At 37.6% G+C, this 21632-nt stretch overlaps 1 protein-coding gene across 5 annotated transcripts in view; it reads right to left on the bottom strand.

The window, feature by feature from the left end:
* The window catches only part of PIBF1 (progesterone immunomodulatory binding factor 1), a 116449-nt gene that overhangs the window by 29966 nt on the left and 64851 nt on the right, over positions 1-21632 (bottom strand). For all 5 annotated transcript variants that reach the window (XM_015276959.4, XM_040704824.2, XM_417014.8 and 2 more), the window contains 4 exons: positions 19268-19433; positions 10811-10961; positions 8384-8474; positions 4480-4582 (listed from right to left, as the gene is read on the bottom strand). In XM_015276959.4, coding sequence (XP_015132445.2) covers positions 4480-4582; positions 8384-8474; positions 10811-10961; positions 19268-19433 — 511 coding nt within the window. The remainder of the gene's footprint in view (positions 1-4479; positions 4583-8383; positions 8475-10810; positions 10962-19267; positions 19434-21632) is intronic.

Below are 21632 nucleotides of genomic sequence, written 5' to 3' on the forward strand. Positions count from 1 at the left end.
AAGTATTACTTAAATACACTATTTAGGGAAGTTACTCTAGGCTGCAGAGAATTTCCAATTCCATTGTAGAGAATTAAAAATAAAAGGTGATCATTTTTTTGAACAAACAATATTATCTTCAATAAATCGATAATCAACAACAACAACAAAATTAAGCTACTAGCTTTCTGAGAGCAGAAGCTATCAAAAAGATCTATTTCAGGAAGACAACAGGAGTCTTTACATGACAAAGAGATAATTTCAAGACGCGGAATATCAATCTCTAGGCTGGCCTAAAATTTCAGTATAAAACCTTAAGGCTGCCTTTAAGGGAGAAACAAAATCCAACATTTCTTGTTCAGAAGATCACGTTCCAGATACTCTAAGAAACTTCAAAAGCTGCTGTCATCTTGGTGTGAAGTGCCTCATTATTTTAATTGATAAGACTTTGCGTACTTCAGTGGGAAAGAACAAGTGTTGTAAGCTTGTTTTGATGCTGCTAAACTCATCTGTTCTTTTGCTAATTTTATTAGCTAGAATGCGTCACACTTGCTAAAAAAGGCTATCCCTTTTCATCATGGTGTTTTGTTGTCTATTTTTATTCTATACGCTTAGAAGAGATCATCATTAAACTGGAATACATTAAACATCAAATGCATGTATTGGATAAATTTTACTTATACAAACATATATATGGATTAACCGTTATCCTTAAGCATTATTTTTTTGTAAGCAACTCTGATTTCTACCTTAATGTACAAGATTCTTTCAGTCTTTTAAGATCTGAGAATAGAAGACCCTATACATTAAAATAAAGCCTGAAAAGCTATAATGGGATCAGCTGAAAACTGTCAAGTTTTCCTTAGCTGCTGAACTTTTACATTGGGTTTCAACTTCCAAGCAAGTACACTATTTACTATAGTTCCTTCAAATGAATGAAACTATGGAGAAGTGGTTATTTTCTTCTTGGTAACACTAAACTTTCTGAGGAGATCAACACAAAACCTTTTCTATATAGCTCCCTTTCTATGAGGCCTTAGCAATATTTCTTTGAGGATACTCCTGTTGTGGTTTTGTGATTTTTGTTGTTGGTATTCCATATCAGAATATCATGTAAAACAATGGGAGTTGAAGAGTTAATGCTCTGGTTCCGTGGACTGCCTTTTATGGGCATTTTGGGTCTTTGGGTGGGAGGGGAGGACCTGCATTCCCAGAGGACCTGGCACACAGAGGAAGAAAAGTAGAGCTCCTCATAGGTTACTAGCCACTGGCGTGCTCGCACTCTTGGTTTGCCATGGAGAAAAGCACATGCTTCCCGTGCAGGTTACTAGATTAAGACTACTTTGTCTACTTTCTCATATTTTGGATACTCTTGTCTCTCTCTTTTTGTTTGATTTTGTTGGATTTAGTAAATTACCGTTCCTCCTCAGATCGTTGCCGGTGGTTTTTTTTTTTTTGTTAGACCCATCTGCTCTCTTCCTACCCCTTCCCCTCTTCCCCTCTCCCACACGCATGGCCCACCTCGGGGGCCAGTCATGCTGAAAAAAAAAAGGGAGGGTAGTTTTTTTTCTCTCCTTTGTTTTTTTTTTTTTTTTCCCCTGAACTTTTTTTGCCCCTTGTTTCGGACTCAGATAACTTCATTACAGCTCCATAAAAAGAATCTCACAAAGAACACTTACTGGAGTCCTCACAATCTCCCTCCTTTCATACAGTTTTAGAAAGGTTGTATCATAAATACTACAGGACAATCCCAGTATACTTAATCTGAGTTCAAAACTGAAGTTAGTCCAATCACTTTATCATCAACATTCAATCCATGTTCTAGATTCCACCTAGATGTCTAAACTGTCAATGAAAAGAGTAATAATGGACTACCTGAGCTTGATGTAGGTTGCTTTGCTCTTTGGAAACAATCAATCAATCAATAAAGCAGTTACCGTTGAGTAAAAACTCATCCTAGCTCAAGGGATACAGTAGGAATAGCAAAATGAATTTTAAGAAATAAAAATCATAAAGATAATCATAAAGAATTTGCATAAGATATGAAATACAGATAATTTACAAGAGAAGTTACAGTTAAGTGGGAAAAGTTGACACTAGTAGGCAAATAACTTAATAAGGAGCAAATAAACCCTAGAAACAACACAACCCACTATTGCAGAGATACAATAAAACTGAATGTAGTTTTGAAGAAAAGACAATTTTCAGTAACATTTTTTGTCCTCTGCTTGAAAAGAAATCAGATTGTTAGTTTGTACACAAGAACAGCAAACTACTTCCTAGCCCCAAAATAACAAGTGTAAAAAGTGTGTACATATTGAATGGCAAGCAGAATGGTTGAAATAATAGAGATGAAACTAAAAATCCAATCATCACATGCAAAAAAAAAAAAGAAAAAAAAAAAAGAAAAGCATTTAGACATGAATGCTAAACTTGAATTAAATAGAAAGAAAGCAAGTTTTAAAAGATTTATTATTTAACCCCACAAGAGCTTGACAGGCTTAGTAGCGGCTGTGCATTAGCTAACAATCTGTAAGATATTTATTTAACTTACTCTGGAGTCACATCCTGATTTAAAATACACAATTATATGATGAAACATCAAGAAAAGGCTACACAACATCACATAAAAGTTCTTCCATTTTTCAAAAAAAATAAGGGGAAGTTGTTCTAGTGGAATTTTGCAGGGATTTGAAGGAAAATCTGTAATTCTAAATCCTTCATTACTGATTAGAAACAAATGTAAAACCACAGCGGGTAAGAAAAAAGTCTATGAAAAATGGAAGCTAGACATATAAAAGGAGAATAAAGCACAGATTTTATTAATGATTAAGAAAACTATCAAGGATAACGCTGGATTCACCAATGCCCCCGAATCTTCCAGTCAGGAACATACAATAGATACGCTTTAATCAAATACAAATTACTAACACATATCTAGAAGAATCTATAATAAAATCTAGTATTAGCTAAAAATAAATAAATAAATAAACACTCACTGTTGACCTATATTTGATTAAAAATAAATTAGATATATGTGATTACATGGATAAAAACAAACACATCTAAGTACACATATATTTTTAAATATGCAGAAAATTCAAATATTTGCACTGTAAAATACTTACATAGCATCACAGAATCATAGAATCACAAGGTTGGAAAGGACCTACAAGATCATTTAGTCCTACCATTCTCCCATCACCATTACTGTCACAGCTACTAAACCATATCTTGTAGTTCCACATCCAGACACCTCTTGAACACTGCCAGGGACGGTGACTCTACCACCTCCTTGGGCAGGCCATTCCAGTGCCTGACCATTCTCTGAGAGAAAAAGTTTTTCCTTATGTCTAACCTAAATCTTCTTTGGTACAACTTGTGTCCATATCCTCAGGTCCTGTTAGTTGCCTGGGAGAAGAGGCCAAACCCCTCCTCATCACAACCTCCCTTCAGGAAGTTGCAGAGTGCAATGAGGTTTCCTTTGAGCCTCCTCTTCTCCAGACTAAACAATCCCAGCTCCCTCAGCCACTCCTCATAAGACCTGTGCTCCAGACCCCTCACAGCTTCATTGCCCTTCTCTGGATGTGTTCCAGGGCCTCGATGTCTTTCTTCTAGTGAGGGGCCCAAAACTGAACAAAATACTCAAGGTGCAGCCTCACCAGGGCTGAGTACAGGGGGAGGATTACCTCCCTGCTCCTGCTGGCCACACTATTTCTAATGCAGGCCAGGATAGTTATCCTAATTTATAATTACTGTTAAAATAATAATAATAAAAAAGAAACACATTTCCAAAGCAGGTAGCCTAGAAATTTCATATGGTAGCATTACCTGACAGCAAATCAAGACAGAGTTCCTTGGTTGCTAAGAGCAACTGGTAAGACAATCTTAAAAATATTTCAAAAAAATTAGTTCAGCTTAATTCTGGGAGATTGCAAAATGATCATTTTTCAGTGTTTATTTGCCAAGTCAGTGTAATATGCAATTTCAGCTATTATATACAGACTTATTATGAAATTTAACACACTGTAACACTTTCAAAAAAACTAATTTTAACATTTTTAAACAGCTTATATCAAACATTCCTTAGATTTGTATATTTGAAAGACTCAGCATAGTAGAAAAGGATTTACAGAAAAATCTTCAAAAGTGATTTAAGGGCAGAGCTTTGTAAAATGTAATGAGGTATTCATTGAACAATTAACTATGAAACAGAGCAAACTAGTTTGGCTAGCTGGTTTTCTGTTCAGAAATCAGAATGTTGTCTGTCTGGTCTACATTCTTGTTCAGCCTATAAAGTAATCCCTCTTTTGATCTTCATTTCAAAATACAATATAAACTTCTTTAAGAACATTTAACATAGAGTTTTGATTAATTATGAGGCCTTTTTTTTTTACATCAAATAGATAATAGTGTTTAAAAAATACTCCATTTTATGAACAGCTGTTCTGCCATGTTTATAGTTTCTACACATTCGATTTTTTTTGAACAATAATTTACCTCTTGTGAAATCTGTGTTACTTGTTCCTTCTGATGTTCCAGATCTTTTCCAAGCAATGAGTTTTGCTTTTCTAGCTGCAGTAACCTCCTTGCCAAGTGAACACTGTGCCAAGAAAAACAAGCTCAAGTTGATTTTTTTCCAAACTATGTAAAAGAAATCCTCACAATTATACTTCAAAACTTGACTGCCTTAATTTTTCACAAATGATTAAATACTAATATATAAGCTATACAGTGAAACCATGCTGAATGGTCAAAGCTAAAAGAACAATGAAAACATTACAGACTTTAACAGCACTGAAATAGCATTCCTGTAGTTATGCCACAGTAATATTTCTTAAAAGTAATTGTTTATATCATTTGTAAAATACAATGTAATTGCAATAATCATGTCAGGATGTTTCAACTAATCATGAATATTTACTTTTTTTAGCTACTTTAAGGAATCACTGTAAGTGGCTTCTGCTTAAGTCAGTTTTAAAAATATATTCCAACGTATATCTTCTAGAAAAGCAGCAAAAAATGTAATACTTGATCATTTTCTAAACAAAGGCAAAATCATTTTGTCTAGTTAAATGTCATTACCACTTTATTTATTTTTTTAAATAAAGTCTTTCACAGATCCACAAAAGAATTATTCAGCTGCGTAAGTGCTACAACTCCTTGCGTATTTCATGTCCAATATTAGAAGACTTCATCATCAATTCAATAGCATAGTTCCACAGGCAGCAATGGGAAGATTTCGCATACAATTGTTAAGCCTCCTTCCAGGTATCTAACCCAGTCTTTCAATTTGTTATTACAGTCACTTAGCCTTATTCAATAGACAGGGGAGCCTGAACATATTCCACTAAAGCAGACTCTTGGATGTGCTGAAATGTACTCAAAACTTCACTGACTATTAATAAGAATTGATTACAATGGCTGGATGCTGGACCTGTCCTAAATCTGTCCTAAACCTATGATCAGATATCTAAATTTGTATTTAGATATTTATATTTATCCTGTAATGAGTCCTGTCATCTTTGCAGGATTCAGCAGCTTGGTAACTGACTGTAAAAAGATATACAACTCAAGAAAGCATCACTTATGCCTCTGTATTTAAGTACTCTATCCACCAATCAACGTACTTATCCCCTTATGTGCCTTAACCACTGAACCATGGCTCTGCAGAACAATCTATCGTTTCAGTCAACTGCATGCCATTTTTTTCCAAAAAATCTACATTGCAGAAAGAGGAGTCATGCCAGTTGAGATCTTAGAATCAATGTATACCTTCCATACACTGAAAATGTGTACCTAAGTCACAAAATAAAGAAATAACAAGTTTTGGACTGTGATGCTGAACATATAAGAGTATAAGTGGTTTACAGCTGATCAACTAGGAGATTTTATTTGTTCTTAAGTTGAGGATTAAAGTTAGATGTAAAGCTAGATGAGTATGTATACTTTCTCAGAAAATTTGACCAGTCATATCCACCACCTTCCCCTCAGTAAAAATGAACATACTTATAGATTTGGTAGAACTCTTGATTTTAATTTCTTGATATTCTGTGTTACAATCCTGCCCTCACACAGCTACTCTTTCACCTTTTATGAGAAGAAAGACATGAAATTGGCAATAGCACTCACTAAAAGGTTGGTTCTCTCTCCATTCCTCCAGAAAGAGTATCAGACTATATTAACATTAACAGAAAAACAGACTCCCCCAAGATAGTTTTTCTGATTTTAGCTTAAGAGTTATGAGATGTGTATTAGGATCCCATCTAGTACAAAACAGAAATCAACCACTTCTCTAATATATCTAGTCAGGGATATTACATGTTTATGTTTGGAAACAGTGATACCTTCCCATTGAAACTTGGGGAATATAGAATCACAGAATCATTAAAGTTGTAAAGTTGCAGTAAAGTTGCTAACAGACCTCTAAGATAATAAAGTCCAACTGTCAACCTATCATCACCACACCCACTAAACCATGTCCCTAAGTGTCACATCTATAGATATGTAGCCCATCATTGTTATTCCAGTTATAACTGTTCAGTGAACTTGATCTCAATGTGCAGGGATTTAAAGATAAGCACAAGTAACTATGTTGAAGTATGCTTTTTAGTTTGTTTTTCAAGTAGCTTAAATTTTAAACAAAAAGGACAAAGGTCCTTCAATGTGTAAATAATCTAAACTGAATCTAAAATGGTGGGGAAAAAAAAAAAGAAAACTCAGAAAACTGCTGAAATTTTAAAAAGTTCTCAGAAATTTGCATCTCCAAACATATCAAATTCTGGACTTTTTTTTATTCCACTACAACAGAAACTAAACTCAAGAACCTGGTAATCCCAGTTTTTAGGCACAGTCGAGGAATTAATTTGGGCCAGCAACCATTGCTAGTAAGTCATTCAGATGCAGCTAACCTACACTGAGAATTCAGTTTTGTGGAAGTGTGCTACTACATGCTATTCCATCTTGATGCTTGAGAATGTTCTCAGAAATATTTAAGTTACTAGTATGGTTTTATGGCACTTACATACAAATACATGAGATAGTTGTTTCTGGCAAGTAAAAGCAAAAAAGTATAGACTCCATCATGCATTACGTGTGAACAGGCAGCTTTGCCTTTCTTCTAGAATTCTATTTAAGAGGGCTGCTCCAAAAGCAATGCCTCCTTTTTTATTATGTTGTCTCACAGTGTCAGAGGCAGATGGTGGTGGTATGGCAGTAGAGGCTGAACCTCCCCATCAATATTAGGTTCCATTTTGTTCCCACGCAACTGATAGCAGCAGAGGGGCAGTCTGACAAAATGGAGTCTGACATGGGTGTGCATATGAAGCAAAGGCATGGAACTGAATTCCTCCACTAGTTAAAAAATCACACCTATTGACATTAATCAGTACTTGCTGAATGTTTATGGAGCTCAAACACTGGATGTGAGCACAGTTTCAGCAGTGACAACAGCGACAGTGTTTTGCAGCTAAGAACTTGCTCTACCACACAGTGTTATTGTGCTCTTTGTAGCTGTTACAGTTTCCATGGAAATAAATAGGATGCATTACTTTTGGAGTGACATAGGTAGTATAAAAAGAAATCTTACTAAGAAACAATCTGATGAGGCATGAAAATGCTAAAGAGCAAATTAAGCTATGCCAAACTTTAGTACTGCATAAAAACTTTATGATCCTTACAGCAATATGTAACTCAGTACACGACAGGTCTGATCTGACAGACAATACTGACAACATTTACTAAACTGGAAAAGGTCTTAAGCAATTGGATTTTGTCTGAGCAGGGTGCTAGACTCCACTAAGTTCCACGTGTTCCTTTAAACCTATATCATCCCACTATTACGTGATTTTGATCCTAGATTATGTTTTCCTTTTATATTATATGGGTATATTTTGAACAACTGCAGAGTATTTTTTTTGCTGTCACAGTTTAAAAATATTATAAATCATGTAGAACACTGTAAATAAACCTACATTCCCTATCTTTCACAGTGAGTTGTAGCCTTTATGCACACAACAAACTATTCGAATGTCACCATTATTTCTTAACAACAATGCGTTGTATAAATTTATTATTTAAAAATGACTATGACCAAGAGGTATGTTATTTGGTCTACATGTTATTTTTATCTACTGATCAAATGGTATCAGAGGAAACTGAAAAACGTAACTGGAATCAAATGCTGTGTACGTAAGGATAAAACGATGCTCTGAAACTTTACCCTTCTTAATTTCCTGAAAGATTCATATTAAATACGTTTTCTTCATTCTATTTCTGTATTCTTAAGTCATTAAAAAATCTCTTTACATTAACCAAAATGACTAGTTTCTGAGACTGAACATGATATGTATCTCTTCATCTACTTTGTCTTGAACAAGTAAATTCAGAAAAGCCACTTCTTTACCTTTGCTTTAGTCGTCTTTTGGCTGTTGTAGGAACATTAGCACCATACCCATATGAGAAGAGAACCCTTTCAGCTTCAACTTCATTTTCCACTGCAGAAAATTACAGGAAGGTACTATTAGTAAGGTGTCCTTTGAAGAAAATAATTAGAATGTAAGAGCTTATAAAGTTACACATATGCTTTTTTTTTTCCCTAGAAGCTACATTTTCTGTTGTTGTAAACTGTTATAGCCTTTTGCACTTCAGTGGAAGAGTTTTGTTTACTATTAGCACTGACACAGTGCCATGCATTCATGTTATGATACAGGCAGACTTTTCACTATTAATAAATAATACAAAGGCAAGATAAAAGAATTCAGTGTCCTTTCATATTCATTATTGGTATGATAACAAAACAGTAATAGTACAAGTTTAATTTGGCAGCATAATGTTATGTGGTGTCTTTTTTTTCTCTGTAAATAATTCTTTTTTTTGTGTATTCATGAGGAAGTAGAGGAAGATACAATTAGGTAGCTCAGCTTAAGACAAATAGACACAAGCAAGTCCAAGCAAGTCCATGGGATCAGAAGAGACAAATTCAAGGTTGCTGAGGGAACTGATGTCACTGTGTCTCAATCATTTTTGAAAGACTGTGGGATCAAGTACTTCTGATAGTCTGCAGAAAACAGATACTGTACTCATCTTCAAGGATGGCAAGAAGGAATGAGAAACCAGTCAGCCTCACACCAGTCTCTAATTCCAAACAAGGACAAAAAAGTGGTTGGGAACAGCTAGCAAAACCAAATCATGTCTGTCTAACTTAATACCTGTGATGAAATGAATGGTCACACTTTGACTAGTATAAAGAGAAAACCTTTGGTACAGTCTCTCATAGTATCCTTAAAACCAAGCAAGGTATGGACTAGGACCTCTGGGCTCAAATAATGGTAATTAGTCATACTAAGTCCAACTGACAGTCATTTACTATTGGAATCTCTTGTGTTAAAACTGTTCAAAATCTTTACTAAATATGCAGACAATGGGATATTACACACTTTCAGGATGATTCATAAAGACAGAAGCTTACGGAGGTGGCAATATAGATAAACTGGGAACAGGGCTGCTAGTCAGGGGGACCTAAACAGGCTGGAAAAAATGTATGAACAATAACATTAAGGTTAAGCAAAGGCAAATACAGAGTCTCACATCTGGGACCCAGACACTAGCACAGTTTGGGGACTGACTGACTAAAAACTACTTTGCAGAAAAAGATCCAAGGGTTCTAGTGGACAAGCTGATCATGAACTGCCTTGAGGCAAAGGACAACTGCATCTGGGGCTGTATTAGCAAAAGCACAGATGGATGGTCAAAGGAAGTGATGCTTCCCATCTACTCAGTACTTCTGAGGCTACATGTAGAGGGCTATGCTTAGTTTTGGGCTTCCCAGTACACAAAAGATGTTGATGTATTGGAGGGAGTCCAGCAGAGAGTCAAGACAAAGAGAGCTAGAGCACATGACATGTAAGTTGAGCCTCAGAAGAGATCTTGTTGCTGTCTCCCACTACCAAATAGGAAGGTACAGTAAAAAAAAGGAGACAGACTCTTAGGACAAGAGAAAATCCTTCTTTCAGGTAACAAGTTCAGTGCTGTATTTTTCAGAAAAATGTCAAGGAAATACTACCCTATAAATCAGTATATGCCAGTAACATACATGTAAAGGTCATATCAGGAAAACACCAATATTTTGAAAATGTAGCAGGTACCAAGCCAAAGTAATACTGTGTACCAGGATGTGCTTGTGTTACCTTCTTTTCTGTCTTTCTGGGCTCTTCACCTGACTCTGTGGTATAAAATAAACATCTACTAGTTAGGGACACTCATTAATTACATTTTTACAGTGTGATTGGGAGGATACAGATAGCCTTAATTTTTTTCTTAAAAAGGTGCCAACCAGTAGAAAGCAAGAAAATCATAGAATCACCATGGCTGGAAAAGACCTCCAAAATAATCCAGTCCAACAGTCCACCAATATGTCTCCACTAAACCATTTCCCTTAGTACAATACGTAACTGTTTCTGAAACTTCTGCTCCCCTACCAGATTCCTGGTATTCAAAACATTTGATAGAAGAATTCTAAAAACAAAACAAAAACCCAACAAACTTATGTATAATCTTAATGAATAGTTAGAACAGGCGAAAGAGAAATGAGGGGGAAAAATGAGATGATTTTTAACATCCATACATCTAACTTCATGTTTATTTGATAGATATTTAAGAATACTTTTAGAAACTTGTCATTAGTATTTTCTATCAAAATAACTATTGCTTCTTAATTGTTAGCCATGAGGAAGGAGAAAAGCAGACACTAGTAATTCCCAAGTGATGTAAGAAATAAGGTATTGCCAGAATTCTGGAAACATCTACAGATATAATTTGTGTCAGAACTTACTTTCTGCTGTCTGCATCACTATCTCATCAAGGTCTTTTTCAAGTTTTTCATAAGTATCTAGTCTTGCCTGAAACTCAGAATTCTGTGTTTGAAGTTCAATAATGCGTGTTTCACTAGAAGACTGAAGACTATAAAATTCCTTGGTAAGCACCTGTGAGAATGAATAATGAAAATATCACTGAATCAGAATGACTGCTGTTTACGAAAAAGGTGAAAACCAACATGTAAAATACTCAGCAATACAATACCAAACAACAATAATGTATCACATTTGATGCAACTTTTGCACAGCTAAAGTTAGAATACTTGACAAAAAGTTCTTTTCAACTATGTTATCTTGAACAGCCTATACTCTCGTGTCTTATAACACTTCATAGAATCATACAATTATTTGATCTGGAAGGGAATCTTAAAGGTCATTGAGTACAATTTCCCTGGAATGAACAGGGACACCTACAGCTCCATCAGGCTGCTCAGAGCTTGATCAAGCCTGACTCTGAGTGTCTCCAAGAATGAGCCTTCCACTACCTCTCTGGGCAACGTGTCCCAGTGCTTCATCAGTCTTTATAAAAAACTTCTTCCTCATATCCAATCTAAATCTCCTCTGTTGTAGTTTGAAAACATTCCCTCTTGTCCCATCACAACTGACCCTGCTAAAGACAGTGTTCCCTTCCTTCTTATTGCTCCCCTTGTAGATAAAAAAAGGCTGTTATCAGATCTCCCCAGAATTTCCTAAGGCCTTTGTCTCAACCTGGAAAAATGACAATAATTTTAAAGGATAGTTACAACAACCAAAGTAATAGTTACAAAAATTAATAGAGAAGTCAAAAAAAGCATGACTGCATTTCTTTTTTGTTGATTCAGCTAGATTCAGGTATCAGTAATCAATTTAATAGAAGAATGTTCCTTTATGGAATAGCAAATGCACAAATAACAAGATTTGTTATTTAAGTTATATCAGATTTGTATTATTTACTTATTATTGAAAAGTAATATGTCATTAGCATTTGGAACTAATGTGAATACTTAATCTACCAACAATTAACAAAGAAGGCACATATTCAAAATTAAAAGTTAGGAAGTTCTGTATGCAAACTAAAGCTTAACAAGAAAGCTAAGTGGTATGGTGCTTGAAAATAGAAAAATGCAACATTGACAAATAGTGTAAAACCAACTGAAATGAAAATCTTTGGTTAGTGAAGTACTAATTCATGTACTGTGCAGAAAAAGAAAAACACCACAAGTTAATCAAGTAGTACATTAGCTAATAACAACTTCATAAATGTAAGTCCTGCACATTGAAGATTATGATTGAATATAGGTCCTGAGATGCAGGAATACTGCATACTGTACACAGCAGTAATGCTGTATGCAGTCAGAAATATTAAGCTATCCACAGTATTTAGAGAAATAAGCAACACAAATACAAAAACATGGAAAACATTAATCTATTGTCATAGAAGGCTACATTTATAGGTCAAATTTTGGCAACATATAAAACAGTTGTTTCATAGTTTTAGCATGTTTAAGACAAACTATGCTGAAATCTAATTAAAAACAAGTTTTTTCATGAAGCAGCTACAGCTCTATAGCTGAGTCCCAAGTTACTAGTGACTACATTAGATAAAATCAATACGCTGAAAGGAAAAAAAAGATATGAGAAAACATTAATGCCCTGATAATGTATTTTAGAAAAGAAATAAAAGAATTTAGTTAAAAGGAACAAATGCAAAAAATGAGGATTTCAAATGTTTAAATTCTGAAGTACTGTTTTGTAATGAAAAAGCATTGGTTTCAAGGCCTATCCCTATCAGAAAAAGGAAGTGCCAGGAGAACTAGTACAGTTGAATGCCAAATATTCAAGATTTTATCCAAATCAAATAAATATCCAAAGAAAATGGAAATGCAACTGAAATGTAACTTCCTTACTCAAAGTTTAGACATGTCTGTGCAATTAAAATTTATTTAGTAACCTCAAAGTCTAGCACAGCTGGCACTCCCAGTGCTCATGACCACAACTAACCTCATCAGCCAGGATCTGAATGTTCCAATACAGACAGAACAACAAGAAATTACATTTCATCTAAAGCCTTGTTTCCACTCTGTAACTCTGTTTCCAGTCTATAGCTCCTTTTCATAAACATCCCAGTAACGCAGAATCTTCAATAACAGCCTATTTCCCCCCCAAAACAAAACCTGCCATAGCTGACAGCTGGAAAAAAAAAGTTCTTATTCTGTTCTACTAAGTTAGTGCATCCTGCTGTTTTACACACACTGTCAATTTCATTTAAATCTCACAAACTGGATGCAGTGATGTGTTTTCAGGACTAACTTTACACAGATGAAGAAATTTTGTTTTAATGTAGGTTTCCTCTGCTGCAGACAGGCCATCTTTCCAATATTAAAGTCAGTGAAACAGGATAGATCACATTTTTGAAAGTACATATTTGAAAGAGAATAAATTCTAAGCTTGTTTAGATAAAAAGGTCCAACTCATCGAACTTCATGTAAACAGATGTAGTGGATATAACTATCAAAGCGCTGGCAGTAGTCTCCTGATAGTGTAAGGTTTATCTATAGTGCATACAGTGTATTTGCATAGCAGTGAAATTTTATATACTATGTATCTTAGATTCATGTGGGATAGAATTGTTTTCTTCAGAGTGTCTGGTACAATACTGTGTTTTGGTTCCAGGTGAAAAGCAATGTTGATAACACAATGATTACAGAATCACTGAATCATAGAATCACCAAGGTTAGAAAAGACATACAAGATCATCCAGTCCAACTATCTACCTATCACCAATAATTCTCCCTAAACCATGTCCCTCAACACAATGTCTAAACGTTCCTTGTACACCTCCAGGGTTGGTGACTCCACCACCTCCCTGTGCAGCCCGTTCCAGCGCCTGATCACTCTTTCATAAAAGCAGCATTTCCTGATGTCCAGCCTGAATCTCCCCTGGTGCAGTTTGAGGCCATTCCCTCCAGTCCTATCACACATCACATGAGAGAAAAGGCCGACCCTCACCTCACCACAGCCTCCCTTCGGGTAGTTATAAGAGTGATGAGGTCTCCCCGAGTCTCCTCCGTCTGGAACAATCTGAACAATCCCAGTCCCCTCAGCCGCTCCACATAAGACCTGTGCTCCAGACCCCTCACCAGTTTTGATGCCCTTCTCTGGACACATTCCAGGGCCTCAATGTCTTTCTCGTAGTGAGGGGCCCAAAACTGAACACAATACTCGAGGTGCGGCCTCACCAGAGCTGAGTACAGGGGGACAATTACTTCCCTGTTCCTGCTGGCAACACTATTTCTGATGCAAGCCAGGATGCCATTGGCATTGGCCACCCAGGAACACTGTTGGCTCATGTTCAGTTGAGCATCCGTCAATACCCCTAGGTCCATTTCCTCTACACAGTCTTCCAGCCACTCTGCCCCAAGCCTGTAACATTGCCTGGGGTTGTGGACAAAGTGTGGGACCTGTCACTTGGTCTTGTTGAACCTCATCCTGTTGGCCTCAACTCAGCTATTCAGCCTGTCCAGATCCCTCTGTGCGGCCTCGCTACCCTCAGGCAGATCAACACTTCCAGCCAACTTGGTGTCATCTGCAGACTTACTGAGGTTGCACTCAATGCCCTCATCCAGGTCATCAATAAAGATATTGACAGGACAGGCCCCAGAACCAACCCCTGGGGAACACCACTCGTGACCGGTTGCCAGCTGGATTTAACTTCATTCACTACCATGCTCTGGGCCCGGCCCTCCAGCCAGCTCCTTACGCAGCACACAGTGTACCTGTCCAAGCCACGGGCTGCAGCTTCTGCAGGAGAATACTGTGGCAGACAGTGTGGAAGGCCTTGTTGAAGTTAAGGCAGACCACATCAACAGCCCTTTCCTCACCCCCCAGGTGGGTCACTCCATCATAGAAGGAGATCAGGTAGGTCAAGCAAGCCCTGCCCTTCACAAACCCATGCTGGCTGGGTTTGTTCCCCCTGTTGCCTCACACATACTCTGTAATCTCACTCAAGATGATCTACTCCATAACCATTTCTGGCACCAAGGTCAGGCTGACAGGCTGTAGTTCCCCGGATCCTCCTTATGATCCTTCTTGTAGATGAGAGTCATATTGGCAAGTCTCCCGTCTTCTGGGACCTCTCCAGCTGACCAAGAATGCTGATAGATGATGGAAAGCAGCTTGGTTATCATCTCCACCAGTTCCCTCAGCACTCTAAGATGGATGTCATCCAGCCCCATAGTCTTGTGACAGTCCATGTGGAATAGTAGGTGTCTGACTGCTTCCTCCTGAATCATGGGGGGTTTGTTCCTCTCCCCATCCAAGACTTACAGGTCACAGAGTAGAGTACCCTGATGATAACTGGCTTGATTTTTAAGGACAGATGTAAAGAAGGCACTGAGAACCTCAGCCTTTTCCTTATCCTCAGTGGTCACGTTTTCAGCCACATCTAGTAAAGAATGGAGATTCTCCTTGGTCCTCCTCTTGCTGTTACTATATTTCTAAAAGAGTTTCTTGTTCCCTTTTACCCCAGCAGCCAAGTTGAGTTCAGGCAGGGCTTTTGCCTTTCTAGTTTTCTCCCTGCACATCCTAACAACTTCTTTATATCCTCTCCGAGCTGCACAGTACAGAGCCAAGGCCATTTGCACCAAAGGGCCAAGGGAGCTGGGAGGGAACAGAATTAGAACAGTCAACCCAAACTGGCCAAAGGGATATTCCATACCATATGACATCATGTGGAAGGAGTTCTGAAGGAGTTCTCATCTCTCTCTCTTCCACTGCTGAGGGGACTAGCTGAGCACTGACTGGGGTGCGGTGAGCAATTGCTTGTGAATCACTCGTCATATATGTTCATATGTATATATATATGGTCGTAAGTATTATCCTTTTCCTTTTCTCTATCTTAGTAAATAGTTTTATCTCAACCTGTGAGTTGCACTTGTATTTCCAGATTCTCTCCCTCATCCCACTGGAAAGGATGGGAGTGAGTGAAGGACTGTGTGGTGCTTAGCCACCTGCCAGGTTAAACCACAACACTATGTTATTGAAGTTAGGCTCCTGAGTAAGAATTTGTGATGCATTTTCATGTACTGACACAATACATTGGTGTTTCTGAGGTACACTTTTTTTTCCATAGTATCATTACCTGAATATATTCTACTCTTTAGGTAGTGGTAGGCTGCTGTAAGGTCTCCCTGAAGCCTTCTCTTCTCCAGGCTGAACAGCCTCAGCTCTCAGCTTCTTTCACAGGAGAGGTGCTTCAGCCCTTGTGGGCAGTTTTTTAAACAGGATGTTTTACAAAGGCTGTCAATGCAAATCTGTAATTATACTGGTACTATTTTTGAAGTTGTTTTCCAAAACATAGTTTTATCATTACTATTATTAAGGTTGCAGGCTTCATATTACTGTTCTCGTAACTGTAGTGGATAGCAAAAAGGAAGAGATAATACAGAAATGGTAATTTCTTGAATGGAATCATAGAAGTTGGAAGAAGCTCACAGGGACCATCAAGTCCATCTATCTTTGCCCCAGGCAAGCTAAATCTACATCTAAGAGCATTGTCAAACACTTCTTCATCACTGATAGGCTTGGGGCCACAAAAACTTCCCTGGGGAGCCTGTTCAAGTGCTTCATCAGTCTCTCAAGAAAGAACTTTTTCTTAATATCATAAAACCATATCATAGAATGACCTGGGTTGAAAAGGACCACAGTGGTCATCTAGTTTAAACCCTCCTGAAACAGGAAGGGTCACCAACCATTAGACCGGGCTGCCCAGAGCCACATCCAGCCTGGCCTTGAATGCCTCCAGGGATGGGGCATCCACAATCTCCTTGGGCAGCCTGTTCCAGTGCATCACCACCCTCAGTATGAAAAACTTCCTCCTAATATCTAACCTAAACCTCCCCTGTCTCAGTTTAAAACCATTCCCCCCTGTCCTATCACTCATAAACAGTCATTCCCTCTCCTGTTCATATGCCCCCTTCAAGTACTGGAAGGCCACAACGAGGTCTCCCCAGAGCCTTCTCTCCTCCAAACTAAACAAGCCCAGTTCCCTCAACCTTTCCTCACAGCAGAGGTGCTCCAGCCCTCTGTTCATCTTAGTGGCCCTTCTCTGGACCCGCTCCAAGAACTCCACATCTTTCCTATACTGGGGGCCCCAGGCCTGGAGGCAGTACTCCAGATAGGGCCTCACAAGAGCCGAGAATAGGGTGACAATCACTTCCCTCTCCCTGCTGGACACCCTTTTTTAATGCAGCCCAGAACACAGTTGGCCTTCTGGGCTGCAAGCGCACACTGCTGGCTCATGTCCAACTTCTTGTCCACCACGACGCCCAAGTCCTTCTCCGCAGGGCTGCTTTCAAGGGGTTCTTCGCCCAGTCTGTATAAATACCCGGGAATGCTCCGACCCAAGGGCAACACCTTGCACTTGGCCTTATTGAACCACATTAGGTTCACATGGGCCCACTTCTGCAGCCTGTCCAGGTCCCTCTGGATGGCTTCTCTTCCTTCCAATGTATTGACTGCGCCACTCAGCTTGGTGTCATCTGCAAACTTGCTGAGGATGCACTCAATGCCACTGTCTGAAGATGTTGAAGAGCATCAGTCCCAAGACCGACCCTTGGGGGACACCACTTGTGACCAGCCTCCACCCTGACACAGAACCATTAATCACAACCCTTTGGCTGTGTTCAGCCAACCAGTTCTTAGTCCATTGAACAGTCCATCCTTCAAATCCATACCTCTCCAATTTAGACAGAAGGATGTGGTGAGGAACCACGTCAAAGGCTTTGCAGAAGTCCAGAGAGATGACATCCACCGCCTTTCTGCCATCCACCTATGCCGTCACTCCATCATAGAAGGCCACCAGATTGGTCACGCACAGTCTGCCTGGTGAAGCCATGCTGGCTGTCGCGGATCACCTCTTCATCTTGTATGTGCCCTAACATGGTAACCAGGAGGATCTGCTCTGTGATATTCCCAGGCACAGGGGTGAGATTCACCAGCCTGTAGTTCCCCAGGTCTTCCTTTCTCCCTTTTTTAAAAATGGGAGGAATGTTTCCCTTTTTCCAGTCACCAGACAGCCATGATTTTTCAAATATGATCGAGAGCGGCTCAGCAACCACATCAGCCATCTCTCTCAGAACCCTAGGATGGATATCATCCTGTCCCATGGACTTATATACATTCAGTTTCATGAGGAGGTCTTGATCTTACTCGTTCCAGTGTTATAATACAACAGAATTTGCTCTGCTTCCTCTTTGTGTAGGGAGATCTTCTAATGAGCTGATGGCTCTTGTCATGAGCTGAGAGTAGCCATGGCAGGATAGTGCTTAGGGCTGTCCACTTCCTACTGTTTTTCTGTTGTCCTTTGTGAGTGTGAAGACGAAATTTTTAGTCATGTAACAGTACTCAGTAAGTGTAATTGCACTTACATGCTGTCCTGAATTAAGTAAAAAAAAATATCTCTTTTACAGAAAAAAAAAAACAAAAACCAACATTCATTTTTTCCACTTATTTTTGGAAAGAATGAGTTAAAAAAAAAGGGTTTTAATTGTCAGCTGTTAATGAATGCAGAGCTGTTGAAAAGAGCCAGCAAGCTATTACCCTTGTGTGTAAGGAAACTAAAAACAACTTATTTTTCATCTTGCACAAATAGATTCTGAAGGATCTGCCAGAGATCAAATATCAATATCTAACTATGACAAACTGGATTCCTCTGGATATGTCTCCTATAAAAGAGTCTGAACTTACTTTTCCCAGTAATAAGCCTATAATAAAAGTACAGTAATGGAAGTTCTACTAAATCAGGTTAGTTTATTTTAGCATTATTAAATAATGCAAGAGAACTTTAAAAAGCCTATATACTTCTAAGAGAAGTCTATACTTTCAAGAAGTCTATGTACTTACAAGAGAATTTCACCATATTTTTGCTCTAAAATTGTTTTGCTTATTACTGGTATTGAAGCTGTAATATATATGTGAAAGAAGAAGACGAAAAAAAAGACCTTTTCCTGCACCTTGTCTGTTTAGTTTCCTGAAATGGAATTAACAAGCAGTTTTACAAGAGCTAGATTATAAATCAGAAAGGATTTATCGATAAGGGTGCATAATAAGGACCTATCCTTTCCAAGTAAAGTATCTGGATGCTAACATATGACATGCAGAGAGCATTTCTGTGATGGATACTGTTAACCTAATGCACGTGTCTTCAACATCTCACCATGAGAAAATGTTTTGCTTTCTTCTTCTTCCCTTAGTTTTCCACTGAAAAAGTAAAGCTTGGTAAGCTTTTTCATAATGTTCTGCTTTGGCACAATTTGGTGGAAATACTAACTCAACCATGTACATCCTTTGGTGCTTTTTTCCCTAAGTTTCTTCATTTCAAATTATAATTGAAAACGACTTTGTAATGCCCCATTAAGTATCTATTAATAACATACCTCCAGCTTTCTCTGATATTTCTCACATTCTATTTGGCATTGTGAAAGATTCTTAGCTGTTTCTTGTTGCATGAGTTGAATATGTTCACTTTCAAAGGACTTTAACTTACTTTGGTGAAGAAGTTCAGCTACTTTGCTTTCTGTGCCAAGCTGCATTTGCCTATACCTAAAAACAGAAAAAAGAAAAAAAGTTTTGGAGATTCAAAAATACAAAATACCTGCTTGTTCTTTTCTGAAATTTATACCTGAAATGAAATTGAGAGTATTTTTAAGAGTTTGGTAAGTACAAGTTAGTTATCTATTTATAGTTGCCTATCTAAATACTGAGACAGATGACTACAAAATACAGCAGGTGGAAAACTCAGTGCATGGCTTTTCTAAATTTGTGGATTGGTAATGCAAAATCAAATGACAATGGCCTTAACAGTATATGTTAGTTTTTTAAAATATTACATCAACATTAATTTTGTTCTCAGTATGCAAGTGTATACATTCCATACCTCCAACAATGAAATCTTTAAAGGACATGGGAGAGATATTAAGGAGGCTGTTGCCTCCTATCTTCTCCACCAACTGTAATACATGATCAAGACTGCATTCCCTTAGGTATATCATGGATATGTGCTGCACTAATTCTTCCCATAACCAAAGACATAAAGAAACACCAGACCATGACAGTTTATTATTTCCACAATCAACCTCACGTATGAAGACTCTCAATAACAGGAATGAAGTATATTTCTCATCTATTGCCTTATAAAATATCAGATAAATAATATTCCACTTAGAAGTAGGTGTCTCCACTCCTTATGCTCAATAGGCAATCTCAAAAAGGTTTAAAAGTTTTCTAATGGAATACTAAATTACTGGACTGTAAAAATGAAGCTGATGTGAATAACAGTAGGAAACCTTAAGAAGCTGGGTGTTAAATGGCATATGACATTTAAAGGAGGTATATGGAAAGTAACAAATCACTGTTGGAAAAAAAAGATCTTAACCATATACATAAAATGATGAACTCCTAGTTAACTTTTAATTTGCGAATGAGATCTTGTGAGCATACTAGACAAATCCATTACACGTTTAACTCAGTTTTAAACAGTGGTAAAAAAAAATAATAACATTTGGAGAATGGATGTAAAAGGAATAGAGAAAATACAGAAATCATCACGTCACTTTACAATTCCACACTGCTACCTGCATAATGAATGCTGAATACATTTCTAGTAACTCACCTCACAAAGAATATAGTAGAACATGTAAAAGGTTAGAGAAGGGTATAACAGATATTTGACAATTGGCAACATCATGCTATAATATAGTGACAGTATGAGAAATAGGTTAATTAAGCAAATGAGAACGCTAGAGAAAAGAGATGGTACAAGGAAACAGGAGTTAGAAGAGACCTGTAACAGCCTAAGTGGAGTGGAGAATGAGATTGAGAATCAATTATTGACCATATTTTCCAATAGATGAATGAGGAGGTGTGTAATAAAGCTAGCAGATGTGGCATGAAAAGCAAGTATCATTCTTCACAGAGTATCATGAAATCTGTGAAATTCCTTATATAAGATGTTCTGAATACTCAAAGTTAACACTTACTCAGGAAGAGATTGAAGAAACTCTCAGAAAATAAATCCTTTGACAACTATTAAATGTAAGATGGTACTTCTCATCCAGAAACCACTGAAATTGTTAGAAGGCCAGATAAACCTTCACTCTAGTCCAGTACTGCTCTTAACTGCCATTTGTCAAATAGTAGTTGCAACACAATTCTACCCTATTTAGTATCTAATTTTTAGGTAAGATTGAGAGCATTTAACAAAAATAAAGGGATTAGTAAATATTTTCCTTGAGGATTTCAGATGTAGGAATGTTTCTAAGATACAAAGAGGAAGCAATTTTCACTGAAATTAACTTAAACAGAAAAAAAAAAAAACAAAAAAAAACCAGGTGTCACTATGATGTCCTCTGTAAACTTTTACGTATGTATAATCAGTCCAATGCATGAATGCAATTGTTCCCACAAAGGCTGTGTGAGTAGAGAATGGAAGTTTTGCCCACGGAACTCATGAAAACATCATTACTCTTTTTAAAACAACTTTCTTGTTCAACAGCAGCGTGACATTTCTTCTCATACAAAACTGCTAAATGCCCATTATCTATCTGATAGAAATATCGTCAATTTTGCTTGAGGCTGATACTTTAAGCATTTCATCACTGCTTTCTGACTCTATGTTCCTATTTTCATTTTACCACACGAAAATAGTTTCAGCATGCTTACATTCTCCATGCTTTGTACATGATTGGCTGCAGACAGGACAGTCAATCTTTTCTGCTAAGCACGTTGTTTACAACCCTGGGA

The sequence above is a fragment of the Gallus gallus genome, chromosome 1 (assembly GCF_016699485.2).
Source record: "Gallus gallus isolate bGalGal1 chromosome 1, bGalGal1.mat.broiler.GRCg7b, whole genome shotgun sequence".
Taxonomy (NCBI): domain Eukaryota; kingdom Metazoa; phylum Chordata; class Aves; order Galliformes; family Phasianidae; genus Gallus; species Gallus gallus.